The 18,891-nt window shown below is 36.3% G+C and overlaps 1 protein-coding gene across 1 annotated transcript in view; it reads left to right on the top strand.

Annotated features, from left to right (window-relative positions):
• Positions 1 to 18,891, top strand: part of GABRA2 (gamma-aminobutyric acid type A receptor subunit alpha2) — a 62,380-nt gene that overhangs the window by 16,872 nt on the left and 26,617 nt on the right. Inside the window, exon 4 of the mRNA XM_051790054.1 lies at positions 8,889 to 8,956. Coding sequence (XP_051646014.1) covers positions 8,889 to 8,956 — 68 coding nt within the window. The remainder of the gene's footprint in view (positions 1 to 8,888; positions 8,957 to 18,891) is intronic.

Genomic DNA, 18,891 nt, shown 5'->3' with positions numbered 1-18,891 from the left:
CTTCTAAGTTCTGACAATCAGAAATAAATTTGAGAAATTTTCTGCCTTACCTTCATGTTATGGTTTCCTTTCTAATAGCACAAGTCTCTAAGCAGAGTAGGCAGAAATATGGTTGCACGAGAACAATAACTTTGCCCTCCCTACTTGTGTGATGACACTGATTCAGGTCAGTTTAAATATTTACTGCTCTACTTTATCAAAGTCTGCTCCCTTCCATTTCCAGACTTGTTTGAGTGCTCTTGTTCTCTTTGTCTTCCTCTGTCTCATTATTTAGAGAGTGTTGGGACAGTCTGGTTCATTTTAGCTTTATCATGCTCATCCAGTTGATCTAAACAATGGAGTAGTCCTATTTGTTACTCAGCCTGGTTATTATAAACAGTCTCTTTCCATCTTGCTGGAAGCTGTAGTGTCTAAAGGGACAAGGTTTAGTGCTGATGTTTTATTTTTCATTTGAATGATGTTTAATTTTGATTTGCTGACAAATGTGTCCTGTGTTAGCTAAGTTTCTTTTAGTTCAACCTTTTAAGTAACTCATTTCAGTAAGATCACGTTTCATTCAGCAAAAATCAACTATATTTTCAATTTCATGTTCCCATTGAATGTTTTATGCAATGTTAACTAAAACTGACTCACATCGGTAGTTTATTTTAGAGCTGACTGCTTTTTAGTTTTTTTTTTCCCATGGTGTGTGAGGATGTAATGAAAAGGGAACAAAGGGAGATTTGGTGGATTTCATGGTAGTCTGGCATTATGGGAACAAATTTCACATTGCCTGTGTGTTTAGATTGCCCTTCCCAATGATTTAGTTCACTTATTTTCAACGTTTTGTTTTTCCCTTTGTTAATTGTACCATAGTCAAGATTACTGTTTATAATTACCCAGCTGTTGCAAGCGTTTATACAAGCAAAGCATCGATGTTCTATTAATATCTTTACAATGAACCTGTAAATTGGAGAAATACTCTGCTTAAAAGATAGGGAAAAAAATCCAAAAAGCTGTCTATATAGTTAATTACTTCCTTAATCACTTGGCAGTGGCTACCTCTGAGATTGTCAAAATGTTGCCGGAGGTGTCAAAAGCCTATGAAGTCCAGCGGTAACAAGTGAGAGTATCTAAATATCTTCTTTTCCCCTCGCAAAGAACCAATTAAATTAGACACTTCTGGGTTGCTTTGAAATCTCTCTCATGTTGAAGTACTGGCAGGATTCAAGCTAGACACTGGTTGATTGATTGGCCCAATGTGATATGGGCTGCATCAGTCAGTACAGTAGCCTTCTCATCAGGGCTGAATTACATTCTAGCTTAAACTTCTTACTTATTCCTTACCTGATTTGGAAAACGGATCTGAATCAATGTCTCCCACTTTCCAACCCTGCTATGGAGACACAGGACTTTTGATTGTTCTGCAAAAGTGGCTTCTTCCACTGGAGATGTTTTCCTTTGTATAAAGTATCTACATATGTGTCAGAGCATGGACTGAGATCTCTGTTTTTACTGTTGGACTCTAGAGCCATTCAGCCCCATTACAGACTGAAGGCTTAGATTTGTCAGTGCCCACAACTCCTGGACCTCGTGTATAGTGGAATTCCTTGCTTCAGACAGCTGGGCATCCTGTGTGGAACATGGGTAAAGCTAGGCATATTGGCACACCTCAGAAATGGTGTGGGCATAGCCTTAACTGTCTACAAAGGTGGTACATAAAGTCAATAAACTGAGTAGGGATCTGTCAAGCTGAGTGATTAAAAATGCTGAAGAAGGCATGCAGCTGAAGCCTTTTCTTACTGACACATGAAACATCCAAGTCTGGGGATGAAAACATTACCAGTTTCCTCCTCATCTGTTCACAGAGGTGTTCCTCCTCTAGAGCTCATGCCATTCCTCCTTTCTTGAAAAGAGCCATGAGAGTAGTAGCTGATAGTCAGGTGTAATGGAAACCTCTTAGACAGAGAGCAGCTCTAGTCAAGTGCATGCTCTAATTTAAAGCAGAGACATGAACTCAGTTACTGTGTGTTGGGTTCTGTCTTGACCACAAAGGTGAGTTTTCTAAGACAGAGCATGCTTCCTCAGTCTTTGGAAGGAATTGTTCTGCTTTGTGTAAATAATTAGATATTGAGCAGAGGCTTCAATTTATGTCTGCTATATCCCATGAGAACTACTAAGCTGTGGAATCAGTCTTTTGCTTATTTTCTTGCTTTCTCTCTCAAAGTCTTTCTGGCCCAGTAAGTTTGTGATTATTTATAGTTTGAGGAACTTGTTGGGACTTGGTTGAGAGCCAGTTCTTTAAGCTGCTTGGCAGCATCGGGATATTTTTGCCTTAAGGTGAAAATATAAGCAGCCAGGGAATTTTAGGTACTGACAATATTAGACAGCAATTTAGGACTAAAGGGGATTCAGACAAATATAAGTGCAAAATTTAGTCATTATGATCTGAACCACAGAGACATTCAGATTAATTTTATTGATTTAAATGGAAACCTGGAACTTAAATAACTTTGTGGAGTTTGTCCAATATACTTAAAGAGATAATTGGGCACCAAAATCAGTCTTTAGCCCTACCCTTGAGTGACTTTCTTAAATTTGTGGAGTAAGTCTATAATAAAGTTAAAACTGAATCTCAAATGTCATTTGTATCCAAGGCTCTTCATTCATAGGACCCTTTGGAAATGTGTTTAGTTTTGTCACCTGAAGCAGTAAGGTTTGGAAAGGTCTTGGGAGAGAGAGAAGAAAAAGTAGTAAAGATAATGTTTGTGTGTGATCTGCACTCTTCTTTTTGAGTGAGTTAAACCCCAAGTCTGTCATGTGCATGTGAATATTATCTTAGTAACTTGTACATGTTCTCTCAGCACAGTGAGAACGTTGTATTTTTTCATTTGCTATCTAGAAACAGTACTCTTATGGTTTGCACCAATGTCTTTTACATATAGGACAAATAAGAGTAAATACTGACTGTGGCAATATACCAGATTATTTGAGTTGCAGATGTGCCTACATATCACTCTGTGCACATTTTGTGGGTAATCTACACCTAAAAAAAGCTGTTATCTTTCCCAAGTCATATTTTCTGCTACAGAAGAAAAGGGTGTTGACAGTTTATCTAATTTTTTTTCAAGGTCAATGTGTGTTTTTTTAATGGTCAAAAAGCCTTATTCATCTCTAGAGATACACCCACATTTAACTGAATTTTTGTATCATAGTAAATTCCTGCTATTTTGTACCAGTTTTATTCATTTCAGAATAACAAATACTACTTTGCTGAAATAAAAGGGCGAGCTTATACACAAGCCAAGTATTCTTTCAGTCTAAATGACATAATGGTGTTTATGGTATTGCTTTACAGGACTGCCCAACTTCCTGAGTTCTGTGTAGGCCTTCGGAGGGTCTCTGATAGATTTTATATGAGGCTATTTAGTAAATGATATAGTGTCTGTTAATAGATATAAGCTCTTCAGAGGGAAATCAGTTAGGTTCTGTTAGCCTGCTGGCTTTCAGATCCTGTATCTTTCTCCAGATATTTTCTCCAGAATATATTCCTGTTCTAGTCAACACCATGAGCAACTGAGTACACTGCATGATTCTGGTTTTATTTACACCAAAGTGAACAAGAGAGCAACTGTTGATAGTTACATTTACAGATATTACTAGGTCTTACTGATAAGCTTACTCTACACACAGTTGGTTAAAGATGGAGTTTTGAAAGAGAATTATGGCTCATATTATGAAATTGTCTTGCCGATAGAGTGAGACCATTGGAAGTGAAGTGCTGATGTCAAGGAGGGAAGTGAATTTGTTTCTTTTCACAGCTGGCTTCAATTTACAAATTGAAAATGTATTTATGTAAGGCATATGTGGGGAAACTGTTGTAATTTAACAGTGGATAATGAATGAAGATGATGCATAGTTGGATAAATAAAACTGTCACATAAACCACCAAAACCAAGCATATAGAAATGGCAGAACACTATTTTGAAATATCTATGTTCCTGTGGATTTTGCTTCTCTTACGGCTTCAGGTTGCATGACCTCCTCTGACTCCCATTCCCTGCCAGCCAGTCAGCCAGCGTCTTCAGCTGTCAACAGACACACTAAGGAGCTTGTCAGATAAGGGCAACATGTTGAATTGGACCAGTGTTTGATGGATTAAGACCCTGGCTGTTTCACCTGTGCAATTTCTGACTTATATTACGAATGACATTTTCAAAGCCTTTGGGCAACATTGCCAAGCGTGCCCCTGGAGACTATATTACAATGTCAGAATAATGTCAATTCTAGTAAAATAATTTTTATAGAAAAATGATTAAAGTAACATCAAGCTTTTGACAGCATTTCCACAAAAACTCAGAAATCCTCAGATAAGGCTCCCATAGCACTGCAACTTGACCTCCTTTTTTTTAATGTAATTAAAGAACAGTATTTTATTTTCACTTCTCTTTTTCTTTTTTTTTTTTTTTTTTTTACTTGCTGTAGCAGCTCTTTATTTAAAGCCTTACAGTGTTCTCATGGGTACTATTAATTCTACATCTAAAATAGTGTTTGTCAGAAATTTTTTTGTACTATGCGTTGGAACTGCACATGTATGTTTTAAAAGCTCTGTCCCACCAAGAATACTTTTGATGGCTTTAGATTGCATCAAAAAGATTACCTTCTTTTTTAGCTGCCCAAACAATGTATTTACAGTTATATTGACTGAAAATTCAAATTAGAAAAAAAAATTCAACCCAATCTACTAGCCTGTTTTCTTGTGAAAACAGCCTTTATACATTAATCAATAACATAGCCAGCTTCATGCAAACAAACATCTGGAACCTTGCTGATGGTTCATTCTGAAGACTTTACAATGATCAGACTCCTTTCTTCTCTTCTTTTAAACATGCATAGAATGAGCCTGTTTTTTCTCTACTCTCTATGAAGAAAGCACTGTAGATTATTTTGGTGAGAGGATGAATGAGCAATACACAGATCATTCTCAAATATGAAAAATAGTCAGAAAATTAAAATGATCCTGCCTCAGAGTTCTCCAGGAAAGGGAGAGCTCTCAGTTATGCCCAATCCTGCATGTCTAGCTATCTCACATAGCAGATCTCTCTGCAGCACGTCAGAGATTCAGGCAGCTGAGAAGGGACATTCGAATGAAATTGATAAGTTTTAAAAACTGCCTGACAGGCAGCAGGCCAAAGGAACTCATTCAAAATTGTAATACTGCTGTGGAATTTTCCAGTTTTGACATATTGGTACATGCTGAGGAGGGACCTTTTCATCTGACTTTTCTGATCATCTCCATTACTCAACCTGTGTTGATCTAGACTTCAGCCACTGCAAATTCTCTGCCAAACAGCCTGCTTCAGCTGAGCCAGCTCTTCTACCGAGGAACAAGTCAGCAGGACTTCAGATCATCATAAAGGGTATCCCCACAGCAGGAGAGCTGGCATAAAGGAATAGACAGTGGCACTGATATCAACTCTAGCTGAGCTCTGAACCACTTTTCTAATTTTTGACAAGTAAATGATGTTGACATTTTCCAGTGTGGATACTTAGTGATGGACAGCTGTAGCTAGATTTGGTAAATACCTGTACTTCACATTACTTACACTTAATTTAATCCTTCTGCCTCAGCTTTCCAAGTATGGAAAATTAAAGATAATAAAATTATTATCTTCAGAGAGGAGTTATTATAATTAATGTTTTTAAAATCCTAAATGTAATTAAAGTACCCAGTAAACCTTCCAGCTAAGGATAGATAAGGATGTATAAATCTTCTGCAATTTGGTATATTTTTTGCCTTTCCTTACTTTCTGATTTATTTTTTTTTGTCAGTAATGATATCATGTCAGTTCAAGAAAGGAAAGGGAATCAGAAGAAACCAGTGCTTGAGAAGCATGTGAAATATGATCTTAATAGTTACTGCTTTTATTACTTCCAAAGGATATGCTTTTCTTCCTCTCTTTATATTAACTTCTGTAGTCTGAGAAGTTGACCTGATCTAAGTCAGGTAAGGCTTCTCTTTTAACATTTCCTTCTTTTGTGTACTTTCCTCTTTTCTTTTTTTCCTACCTTCCATTGTTGTGTTTTCTTATTTTTCCTTTTCCCTCAATCTTCTCATATGTAGTAACTTTTCAGCTTCTCTTGCCCCTTTCTTGCTCTGTTTCAAGACCCTCTACCTACTCCATTTTCTTCCATGGTGTGAGGAGAAGCGTCCTGGTGGGGTGCCTGCTGTCAGGGTTAGCCCTCACCTCAGGAGAGAGAAACTGAGTTGAAACTCACTGCTGTCACCATTGCCTGCATTTATGGTGATTAAGACAGTTTTGGCAAAAAAGAGAAGTAGAGGTACACAACTGATATTCATCCATTCCCATTCTTGAGGCTATCAGGGATGACTTTGCGCCAGGAGTTTTTACACACATTGAAGTCCTTATCTTAATCATGATTACCTGAAATGAAGATATTGCAGCTGAGGGTCTATAGATAGCAAGCTCCTGCTTCTCCCATTCACCTCCTCTCTGCTCCTCAAGTCTTGATTTTTCATTTCAAGGATCTGAAATGATTTGAAGTGAGTAACACACTCCAACAGGGGGAAACTGTTGTAATAGCGTTAAATGATAAGTTGTAGTCAATATGTTTGTTCTCTTCTCTGTCTTCTCTGCTCATTTCTGGTGGAAGTCTAGATCCAGAAGTGTGTGAGAAATAATATTATAGAATTTGTTTGTTTTTTTTTTTTTTTTTCAATTTAAAACTTGGAATGCAAGGCAAGCTTGAAGATATCATGTCCTGTAGTTTATTATATGCAAATTTTAAACTCATTCCCATATGTCAAATAATAAATAGATGCAAACAAAGGATAGCAGTAGAATAAGGTTACAAGAGGACCATGCTTCCAATTATGTGGGGGGTCGGGGGTGTGCAGTAACTTTGTTGCCTATAGTAGGGTTCCTTCAAATTTTACCAATATAATTGGAATTAGCCTTGGTGCTCTGCTGTTGGGATACTTGATTGTCAGCTGTATTTTTCTAACACCAGTTTTTTCATGGAATTGTAATTACGATTTTGTATTGTCATCACAGTACAGTCCAAATTTCACAGTTGGTCCCTGCAGCACCATTTTACCTCCTGAAGAGTAGCTCTCTTGTCACTCTTCCATTTCATTCCTGCCTGTGCCAGGTAACCATTTGGAGATAATAATCTTTTTTTCTGGATGGTCTCCCACTGACAACATGAAGTCACTAGTCCTCTGAACTGTACCTGTGGTTTCTGTTTCTTTGGCCAGACCCCTACTTTATCCTTGTGGAATATCAAGAACAGTGCGGACTCAGCACTTTTGTTGTCCACTGACATAAAATTTGTTTGTAAGGTGTTTGGAATAGAAATCAACTCAGCTTGTGTAAGGATGCTTCATAAGGTATTACTGAAGTCTCTATCACACAAATAATCATATCTCAGGACATGCGGAGAACTGTGCTTTTGAACTTTCAGAGTGACACATAGTAAGAGTCAGCCTTTATTTGTTTCCTTAAAAAGCAGAGATGATACTGGAAAAAAGATTCTTTTTTGTAGGAACGTCTTTACAAAGTCCTGAATTCTAGTGTTTGGTTGAAGAAGGAAGTTTCCTTATAGATGACAATGCAGGAATGTTCCTTGCTCATGCTCCAGAAGTTTTCTGAAAGCACTATATCTTTGCTTCTCCCTTTGAATATGCACTGCTCCCCATGCAGCTGCTCATGGAACAGTCTTGGCTTTTTCCCTGGTGGCTGGTAAAGCATCTGCTGTCATGGATGAGCACCACTGGTTTCTCCCAGTAAAGGGCAGGGATTATACTGTTGACCTCAATGTAATTTTAAAAGTAAAATTTGTCTATGCCGTTTATTTGTCAAAAGGTAGCTTCTAGGAAAACAGAAAATATTAACTATTCATATTAAATGATGATTAAATGTGGAATCATAATCTAACAGCAGGATCACTTGTATAACAGGCAGTTGTATTGTTTTTAGGAACAGGAAATTCCGTGATGAGTCAAATTGCACTTTGTTGTATTCAAATTTTTCCTTTCCAGTCAGTAGCTGGCTTTAAGGCAGAGAATTCCTTGTGTTGACTGTCTTGAATGCAGACAGTAGTTGGCAACTGCTGTAAGAAATTTTCTGCAAGTGTGTGCTAACCCTCTTAGTGAATATCATTCTATTTTGAGCCTAATTGAAGACTCAAGATAGAAAACTCAGCAATTATTTTTCCCTGCTGTACAATATCTAATAGTCTGATTTCACGGCTGTCTGACTACAATGATTAGGAAGAACATTTTCTTATAGTATTTACAGTACCATAACAGTGTTTCAGGAGCATCATGTATCAAGGGAAGGAACTATTATGTCAGAATATGTGCCACTTAAAAACACACCCAATGAAAAAGTAGGATGCTGCTATGTGTTATATTTGGTGTTGTCAATAATTGCTTTGTAAGCTTTTTCTTGTCTTTGGCTTTGAAAAAGCTATTAAGGATGAAGAAAGCAGCCTTCAACTAGAAAAGCTTTAATAGGAGTGATCTGCAACAACAGAGATAACACCTCTGCAACAAAGGCATTTTGTGTTTAGAACTGTACTTCCATGTTAAGTCCAAGATGGTGTGGTTGTTTTTGCTGGTAGAGAAATGGGAAATATGTGTGTAGTTGCTGATCACTGTATAGTTTTTTACCTGCAACAAACTACTACCTAGGACAAACTCTTGTCTGATAACCTCTGTGTTAAGTGGGACAGACTCCCAGTTTTTACACCAGAATATTGATTAGGAGTAGTAAACAAGAACAGAAATCTCTTCAAAATGTCCCATAATCTTGCATAGAAAGTTAGAAGAAATACTATCAACTTAAAATGTTTGCTTGTTTTTTTTTTTTTTCTTTTTATATCAGATAGTATTACTGAAGTCTTCACTAACATCTATGTGACCAGTTTTGGACCTGTTTCAGATACTGATATGGTAAGTTGCTGAATCTTTTGCATATACGGGTAAATGGTGTAAGATATATACTGCTAAGTGCCTTTAAGCTTGTATTCTGCTTTGACTTACTGTGAAAAAATTTGGAACTATTTAATTGAAATCAGAAAACACCAAATCCCATTTAGTTCTGAAGCTGGCAATTGGTTTATAGATGTTACATGACAAGTATGCTTGTATTAGCAGTTTAATTTGGACCAGTGAATCTTCTGATTGCCCCCACTGACTGTACTTTGGTTTCTGTTCTGAAGCAGTCTTGAGATGAGTGAACTGAATTCCTCTTGGATGAAAAACTGGAGTGAAAGGTGCACTGTAGGAGCACCCCTAATATTGGCAACAGACTGAGGGACCTGATGGAAATCTAAACTAAACTTCTTGAAAGATATAGATTAGAAGTTGGGTTATCTGCATGATTGTGGTATTCTACAGATCTATCCACTGTTTAGTAACCATTTAAGGAAATCAGTGACATTAAAAAAAAAAAAAAAAAGAGAAACTGTCAGAATATTGCTCTGGATTACAGTTTTTCATGAAAACATTAATGGTGAAAACCTCTGAGGCAAAGAATTCTTTGTAGGCTTATGGCAAATCATAGAGAGATTAGGGAGAACATCTCACACTGAGAAGAAGGATCTGTTTTCTCTAAAAGGGAAGGGAAGGACAAACTGAAACTTACTTTAACTGCCTATTATGCCCCGATCTGCTCAGCAGGTTATAGGAGAAGGTTGGTTCACTCTAGGCAGTGTGTGGGTGAAATAACAAAATTCTCAGAAGGTTCAGTAACAAAGTTTTACTTGCAAACTTAAGAACATTAAGGTAGAATAACACAAATACTTGAATACTTGGCAAATTCTAAAACAACATCCAGACAAAGTAAGGCACTTCACAAACTTTAGCTTAGCAAACTTAAACTTAGCCAACTTTAACTTATCCAGATGCAACAAGGCACTTACTAAGGCATTGACTGGAATATTTTAGTCTGGCTTAGAATATATTTTGAGAAGAAGAAATTAGGAGAAGAAAGAGAGAAAGATAGGAGAAGAAAGAGAGAAAGAAAGAGAAATAAAGGATAAGCGTAGAAAGATATTACCACCCATGGATCCAGTGACGAGACTTCATAGCTGCAATTTTGATGTCTGGTGGTTGAAGTGATGGTCGCAATCTTGATCCATCGGGGGCAGAGGAAGCCCCAGAAACATGAAATCCAATGGGTTAATATACGCTCAGGTTTAGGTGGAGTGCTCTGGTACCTCCCCCCGGGGTGGGGAGTTTTAGGCTGTCTGTTGCAACTTTGTGGATCTTTTGCAACAATGCGGATCTGTTGCAACACTGTGGGTCATGCACAGTCCTCTGGTGGAAGGCCACAGAAATGAGTCTGGGGGCACTTTGGTTATTTATGACACCTTCTAAGACATCACAGTTGTCTCTCACATCAGTGTAGTTGAGCCAATCATGCCCCATCAGAAGGGATCAATACCTTCAGGCCTACATGTGAATGTCCCAATAACTCACCTGGGGGATATTTTTACAAGTGATCCAGTTATACCCCATCAGAAGGGATGAATAATGTGAACATCCGGATACCTTCCCAGGGGATGGGCAGTCGTAGAACTGAGACAGTTGTGTAAGGGAGGAAATTGGCGTGATAAAAAGCTGTCCCACTTCTCAGGATGAGCTTCTTATCAGCCTCTTCCCTTACCTGACTCAAAACCTAGCTTCCTGCTAAACACAGCTTTATTTGTCATGGGCATCTTCCGGTGCTTACACCCTCTGCACCTGATCTATTACCTTGCTCATCATCAGCAAGGCACCCATTGCTTTTGCAAGTGGCTGATTAGGCCTTTACCATTAACATTTCAGTCTCTCGCACTATCCTTCCCATTCCTGCAAGAAATTATTTTTGAAGTGTTTTGAACATTCATTATTGTATATGACATATAAAATACTACCTAGGTGTATCTGTAGGAATTAAAAATGAATTTTTTTTTTAAATCAGGCAATATTTCTTTTTTTGTGGAAAACTTTTAGATTATGCATCATGCAAAATAGGGAACATCTTGATGTTATGAACTAGTTTCCAGTGAAACTAAATTATTTATAGTACACTGTACATTTAAAAAGTTATTTACTCACTGACTAACAGGTAATCATAGCTCTAGAGTATATACTTTGTGGGTTTTTGTGTTTTTTTTTTTTTGTATGATAGTTTCAGTTTTCAACCTCTGTTTTGATAGTGATGAATACATTACTGAAGCTTCACAATAAAGACCATTTAATAGGAGGAATAGACATTTATTTTCTTTTTGTTACTGTATAAGTTGCTGATTCTCTCATGGTGTTTTTTCCTAATGATTTTAAATTTCTGAAATTGCTCTTATTTTATTACTAATTAAAAAAAACCAACCAAAACAACAGCTATATACAAAGATGATATGAACATCTTGACCTCATTTGTCTAATATCTCAGGCCTTCACAGTGTTTACACTTACAGTAGTCCTGTATAATGGGGAGATGATATTAACCCACTTTTAAAGATTTGGTACTGAGGCACAAGGATACTTACCCAAGGCTGTGCAAGTCATCTGTGCTCAAATGGAAATTTAAGGAAAACCTTCCAGAGCTTATTCCCTAACTCTCCAAACATTTTTGACGTCAGTGGGTAAATGTGTGGAGAACTCTGGGTGTCCATTTGCATAGTCATATATAACAGTGCAATAAGGGATCAGGTTGTTTGATGCTACAGATCTATTCAGAGATGTTAATCAAAGCAGAGTGCAGTGCATCAGAACAGCAGCTGTTACTGTAATGGGTAGGTTTATTTGCAGATAAAAGTAAGAGCAGTTTAATTCTTATTACTACAAGCTTCAGGGTTAATTTAGCTTGTTCTGCTGATAATTATAAAATCATTTTGAAACATGTGAGCAGTCAATCAGAAAATTTCAACATGTGAGTTTTGAAATAATAGCTTCCAAACTATCACATATTCTGTCGAACATGAAGGTGACATTAGAGTTTTAACCATGAATACTCTTTCATTTAGGAACTGTATGACAGAACTGATAATGTAAACTGTTATGCAGAGTATTCATTGATATTTTCTTCTGTAAATATGGGAAACTAATTTTAAAATTTCCTCTTTAAAAGGCTTCATTTGAAAAATAGGTTTGACTATTGCCTGTGTCCTGAATTTTCAGAGGATCCCAAAATTAACCTCAGATCTTTTCAGGAAGGTTGGGTCACAGCCCCTGAACTCCTCTGCTGTCACAATGTGCATGGTGAGACCTTCAGTCATATCAGATTTTTAGGCTGAACACTGCTGCTGCCCAAAACTCTCATGGATATCACTGCCCCTAGGATTCCTTTCCCTGGGATTTCTCATAGCAATGAAAGGCATCAGATGTGTGACTGTACCCCTTTGCACGATCTATTTTCCAGTTTGGGTTTTTTTCCCCTTGGTTAGCACCTTGTGAAGAATAATGGTGCTTAGAAGAAAAGCCTTTTGAAAACAGGAAGGGGACTCTGCTGTGAGAGGTGGCTAATACGTGCTTTACAGTTTGGAAGAAGGAGGTGGCACAAAGACAATGATGGGTGGATTGGAGCTAAGGACAGTTCTCACATAGTAGTGTTGATTCATGGAGTTCATAAAATGTCATTCCAACCTTTGTTGGTTTTGAATTGGTAGTAGTTTGTGAGGTTTCTGTTTTTCTCACTAAGTCTATCAGTTCCCATTAATGATAATATAGTATTGTGTACAATCTGTGACTCCATATGATTTCTAGAATGTAGGTTCTTATTCATATTCTCTGTATTTTTCCAGTATCACAATTTTGCAAAAAAATAATTAAGTCCAGGGGAATTTGATCTTTGATTTTAAGTCAGCTGAAGTTGCCATTGATAAATCCAGGAGGTAGAAGCTGAGGCTGAGATTTTTCTCCAAATGTGTTGTCAAAAACATTTGGTCCTTACCGTGGATTAACATCTTCACTAAGTTAAAAAGATGCTACTCTCTCTTCTGACCAAAATAGTCAACTACCAAATTTGTTCACTCTTGGCCAGGAGTCTGTTGCAAACTGTACTTTAAATGAATGGCTGTGACTAAAAATTTGAGTATCTATATCAGTTGTGTCAAAGAAAAGCTATTGCATGTCAAACACTGTTTAATGCCAAATATACAATGCCAATACACAAGAAATTTCAACTTTGTTTTGTAAGCTAGTGAGAATCAAGGAAAGTAAAGCAAAACATGGGATTAAACAGACTTTACTTCCACTCTTCTGTCTTTTTGAGCTGTTATTTCTTACAAATATTTAAGTTCAGTATTATGATGCTATGCCTTATAGACTTTCAACCTTATCAGTGATACAAATTTATTTTGACATTAGCCTGAGAGAAGAAAAGCTGCATTATTTAGAAAAACAAACAAATGAAAAATTGGACAGAACCACTGAAAAACAAAGCATCTCTGAATTTTCTAGAATTACAAGGCTAAATTATGATTAAAGAAGCTAATTAAAACATTTATAATAAAATTAAAATATTTAATATTTGAAAATTCAGAGGTAAAGGATAATTTTCATTTGATTATAATTTGTAGGATAAAAAAGGATATAGTTTAATTTAAACATTAAACCTGATTATTTATTTGTTTAAAAAAAATTCATTATAAATCTATCTGCTGCTTACTCAGATTTCAGCACTGAAAGCAAGGTACTTTTACTTCTTTTTTTCACACTTGCTTTCTTTCCAGGCTCTCTCAACACTTTGGCTTCTAAAATTTCCCACATAGCCATAGACATAGTAAGTACTGATGTCAATAATAGAAAAAAAAATGTATATAATAAATGAGAAACTGATTTGCTCCTCAAGCAGTAGTTATTGCATGTAAGATTATATAAGTACTGAAGTCCACTATGAGAAAAGCTTTGCCAAGATTTAGCCAGATTTTGCCTCAGAGCAGTCTTTCTGATTGATACTGGGAACAGTCTTTCCTGCTTTCATACAACACACAGTTAGTAGGTGGCAGGACTAGAATCCATTTAGCTTGAATATTAATACTAACAAGCTTTCTGAAACTTTTGCATTTCAACTTTCAACCTTACACTTTCACCGTCGTTGGGGAGTTTTGTTCATTGTGATTACATTTTTTGTCTCTATTTGCTTGTGAACAACAATATTTCCTAGTTTCTTGATGAGAGCCCTCCAGTTTTTTACTTTAGAGTCAAGGAACAGGAATGTTTCTCTGTAGAGATGATCATGCACAGCACACACACTCCTGTCTTGTCAGTTTTCAGTTGAAATGTCAATAAACATTTCTGATTCTTCAAATACAGCCAAACCAGAAATTTTCAATGAAGGCTGAAAGTCAAATCCAGAAGTGACCAGAAGGATTGTTACATTATTTCTCACTACAGCTGAGGATGGTTCTTTAGAGAGAGTGACTGAACTGGGAACCCTGTTTTGGTTTTTTTCTGTCTATTTTTCAGATTTCCTCATTCCAGTTTGTATTTCAGATTTTGGGGTTTTTCTATGAAACTTATTTTTAGCTGTTTCAGAGTCTATTAGCTAGAATTCCTTAACTGGAGAGAAGCTTTACAGGGGTGGTATGATATGTAAGTCTGGGCAGAATAAGGGAATGCACCAAGATGATTTTTTTTTTACAAAGATTTCTTTGTAATTACTTTAATGTAGCTATTATTTTAACTCAGTAACAGAGGACTAAAAGTAAAAGAAATTATAGATACACTTGGCTTTTTTGGATATTGAGGAGCATCTAGGTTGTGGTTTTATAACTGATATGTTTCTGAAAAGTCAATAAATTTGTTGCTTTATTACCTTTTTTATTGGCTCAGATCATTGCCTTTGCAAGTTAAATCCATGGGCTGAAATTTTGATGAGAATATCTCATAAACTCTTGCAGAGTTTCTGTCCTTTTATTCTGTTGGGAAGGCTTGTTCCTCTGTGCAACATCCTGCCAAGTGGATTGATATTGGAGATTGATTTGTCAGAGGCTGTGTCCAAGCCCTTCACTGGCATTAGCTCTCTGTGTACCCCTTGTTTGAATTCCTGTTCCCGGCACCAGCAATCAACTGTGTTTCAGGATTGCTCTTTCTCCATGTCTGAATAAAAAAGGATAATGAGAAGTGTTTGTGTTTTCAGTCACAGCAGTGTGCATAATGTCCTGTAGTCTCTTTTCTAAGTAATCCCTACTCATATCTTTCACATGCCTCTCTTGCCCTCTTCTGTACTTCTTTTAGGCTCAGAGTTCATTTTACGTCAGGTCTATAGAAAGAAAGAGAGACAAAATTATTCAGAGAAGGCCCTTTTCATAAATGAATATGAATAGAAAGACATTCTCTTCCCTAGACACTATCATTCAAACTGGTTAAACACATTTTTTCCAGACTTTTTTTTTAATACTCCATGTTTAGATTCAACGCTTAGACAAAAATGACTGAAGTTGGCAAATGAAGCAGAAATAAAAGGCTTGAAATGAGTTCTTCAAATACAGGAAAATCATACTACAATTCCCTAGAAATATTCCACATATTCTTGGTAGTATTAAAGGTCATGTATATCTGGAAGACATTACTTACGTATTTAAAAATGAATATATGTTCCTTTGAAATGCAGTGTTGGGATAGTGTTTCAGTTTTTTACAGGGCTGTTAAGGGTTTTGATAAAAAATAACCAACATTGCAGTTTTAAACCACAGCCCTCCTTCATCAGAATATTTTCAAGGATTCTATTCACCAATGTGAATTCACCCCGGAAAGACCCGAAAGGAATTTTTGGCCATTTGCTATTTCCTTCTATTTTCTGTGTTGTGCACACATCAGAAGGTAAGTTTTGAAGAAGAGCAAAAGGACTCAGCTCATTTATCTGTGCAGTGAGATTTGATGTTCAGTATACCAATAGAGAAGTATTTGTACAGAGCCTGAGTAATCAGTGCTCATGATTGGAGCGTTGAGGCGGTTTGGAGGAGAACTAGTTCAGTCCTGATGTTGTTAGACAATTATTTGTTTTTAGAGAAGAGATAAGTAGAAAGTAAGATGGATTGTTTGTCCAGTCTGGTAGACAGGCCCAAGTAAAGCCAAACCATACAATGATGAACTAGGTTATGCAGATTGTTGTAGTGAGTTAGCCCTTTTGTATGTCATCTGCACCATGCATAGATCTGTCCTACAGAGAATGAAATGACCAAAATGACAAACTAATGATTTGATCCTCCCACTGTAAAGCTAATTTCAGCATTCATTCAAAATGTTTAGTATGGAAGTTTAATAAATTGATTTGCATCACAAACTTGCACTCATCAAACCCACAAATATCAGGTTATAACAAGAGTGCATATACTGTGTAGATTAGTTTTCTTTGCATAATTGCATTTTTTTGAGTCTAAAACTCCTTGATTTCTGGAAAGTTGTTTTTTTGCCTAGATGCATACCAGTCATGTTAGTATTCAACAGTAGCAGACACATAGTAATATTGTTAATGTTTTTAAGCTAAACTGAAAGAAAAATTACACATTTCCTTAAAATAGATATGATAACAAGAATTTACTTTTTAAGAATTAAAATTATGAAATTATACTAATGACCAACTAAATATCAATATGAAGACCCTATATTAGCTAGGTGAGATTTAGACCCATGTATCTGGAGTGTTTATCTCATCAGTGTATCAACCACAGTATTTCTGACTGTCTTTAAGGAATCAATGAAAAGATATATGTACCATTTTCTGTTTACTTGTTTTTAGTTTTTTTGCATTTGCCTTTTAGAAGTTTTATATTTTACGGTATTTAAAATTTGCTTTTGTGGTTATAAATGTGTGTCAGTTAGTGGCTTTAAGAGTGGTAAAGAGAAACATACTTTAGAGAACTGAATAAGAGAAATCTTTACAAGTAGGGAATAAGGACCTCTGGCCTAAACTATTCATTAAACAAAATGCTGTGTTCTAGAAGGTGATTAATAAAATGTTCAGTCTGTTTCAGGAAAATACTGATTGCTAATGGACACTTACAATTTTTGAGATGTTTGGAACACGTCCATCTTTACTCCATATGCAAAAACTGCCAAAATCTGCCAACCATTAGCTCAGAGGATTAGAATACATTTTTTATTGTCTGAACTTTTCCTATACAAATCTGTCCTTAGCAAAAAAAAGAAGACTGACATGTAGTGAGGAGGGATTGCTTATACTCAGGTCAGTTAAAGCTTCTGCCAGAGATACTAATGTCTTTTTTTATGGTGCATACTGTTATGCACAACAACTGCACATTAAAAGAAGAATGAAATTTCTTCACCATTTTATTCTTCTAACCATTGAACTGGCAGTGCTTCTTCATACTGTAGTAAGAACTCATTGTCTGTACCAAAAATTTCACATAAGCTGATTTAATATACATTTGAAAGATTAATTGTACTGTGTTAGAATCTAGCTGTGAAAGCACATTTTAAACAGAAATCAGTAGGAAGCATTTTATTGTTCAGCAATGATCACAAGAGTCCTTTGAAGACCTGGAAGTGTTCTCCTGTGATTTTGTGGAGATACTGCACTCTATACTGGAGCGTAATTTGGTTGTGTCCAAAGACAGCACAGGGTTTTTCACATAAGAGAATATCTGCAGTTTGAATGAAACTAGTATTGGGTATTAATTTGAGTATCCTTTCTAGAGTCCAGATTTGCATTTCTCACAGAATGTTAGTCTTCACAGAAAAGTAAGCATTACACAGCATTTACCACAAAGTAGCATGTATATAGAATAGGAATTAGTTGCAAAATTTTTATGTAGCATATTTTGATAAATGCTGGCTTTTTATCACATTGAATATACTCAAAATACTTCAATAATTTCATATTTTTTCATTTATTTTATATAGTAAACATCAACAGGGTATTCACGATCATAAGTATAATAAATTTGGCACAGGAGGGAACATGGGATCGGTGGATATAGCACTGGGATGCAAAGGCATGGATTGTATTTTGCTTTTCACAATCACTCTAAATGGACCATGACAAATTAATTTCACCTCACTGCCTTAGTTTCCTTTCATACAAAGCTGAGATCCCAATATTTCCTTTGAAAAAAATGCACAGAGGTCTTTAGAAAGATAAGTTAGTTAAGAACTATGTGAGATTTTATTACTATTGTTGTAAATGGAAGAAGAAGGTGTTTGTCGTCATTCACACCAAACCTTGGTTTATTCCCTATTTCCATCTTCTAAATGGGATGTTCTGAAATAAAGATCACCAGTGTGGATTGGATGGAGAGATTAGAATTACCTGTGGATCAATCAGAGATTTATCAGTAGAATCTTTCAAGGCTGCAGCTCAGATTCTTTCCTACTCCTTACTACTTCCTACTTCCTTACTTCCTAAGCTGTTGCCATGCAGCAAGTGTGGGATTTTTTTGAAATATTGCTGTTTTGATTTAGGGGCATTTCATGCCTGCTTTTTTTTTTCCAGTTTTATCTCTCTGTGATTCTTTTTATGTATGTTGGAAGACAGTGAAGAAGCAGGACCTTTGAAGTTCTTTTTTGATGGAAACATTGCAGAAAGTTCAGATTTATATTCTAATGATTTATGTGCAGAAATATTTGTCAAAAGAATCTGTAGGATGTATCACTCTTTTTGAGTGGGATTTCAAAGTCTTACTCCCTCAGGCTCTTCTTCCTACTTCTTTATACCTAAAACATCAATCTTATCATACATCGCAATGACTTACTGGTAAAGCCCCTCAGACAAAAACCACAATGAAACTCTTAGGGCAATTGTTTTCCTTTAATTACACTGTGTTTCTATCCAAGTTTCATATATTCCCCTTCTTCGAACACACTGTTTCTGCTGCTCCTGATCCTCCATGATACTAAGCATTTTGTCACTTTTCCTGGTCTACAATTGAACTGATAGG

Source organism: Manacus candei, unplaced genomic scaffold (genome assembly GCF_025592945.1).
Source record: "Manacus candei isolate 608988 ecotype Guabito, Panama unplaced genomic scaffold, ASM2559294v1 h1tg000028l, whole genome shotgun sequence".
NCBI lineage: Eukaryota > Metazoa > Chordata > Aves > Passeriformes > Pipridae > Manacus > Manacus candei.
This window is presented reverse-complemented; position numbering and strand designations above follow the sequence as displayed.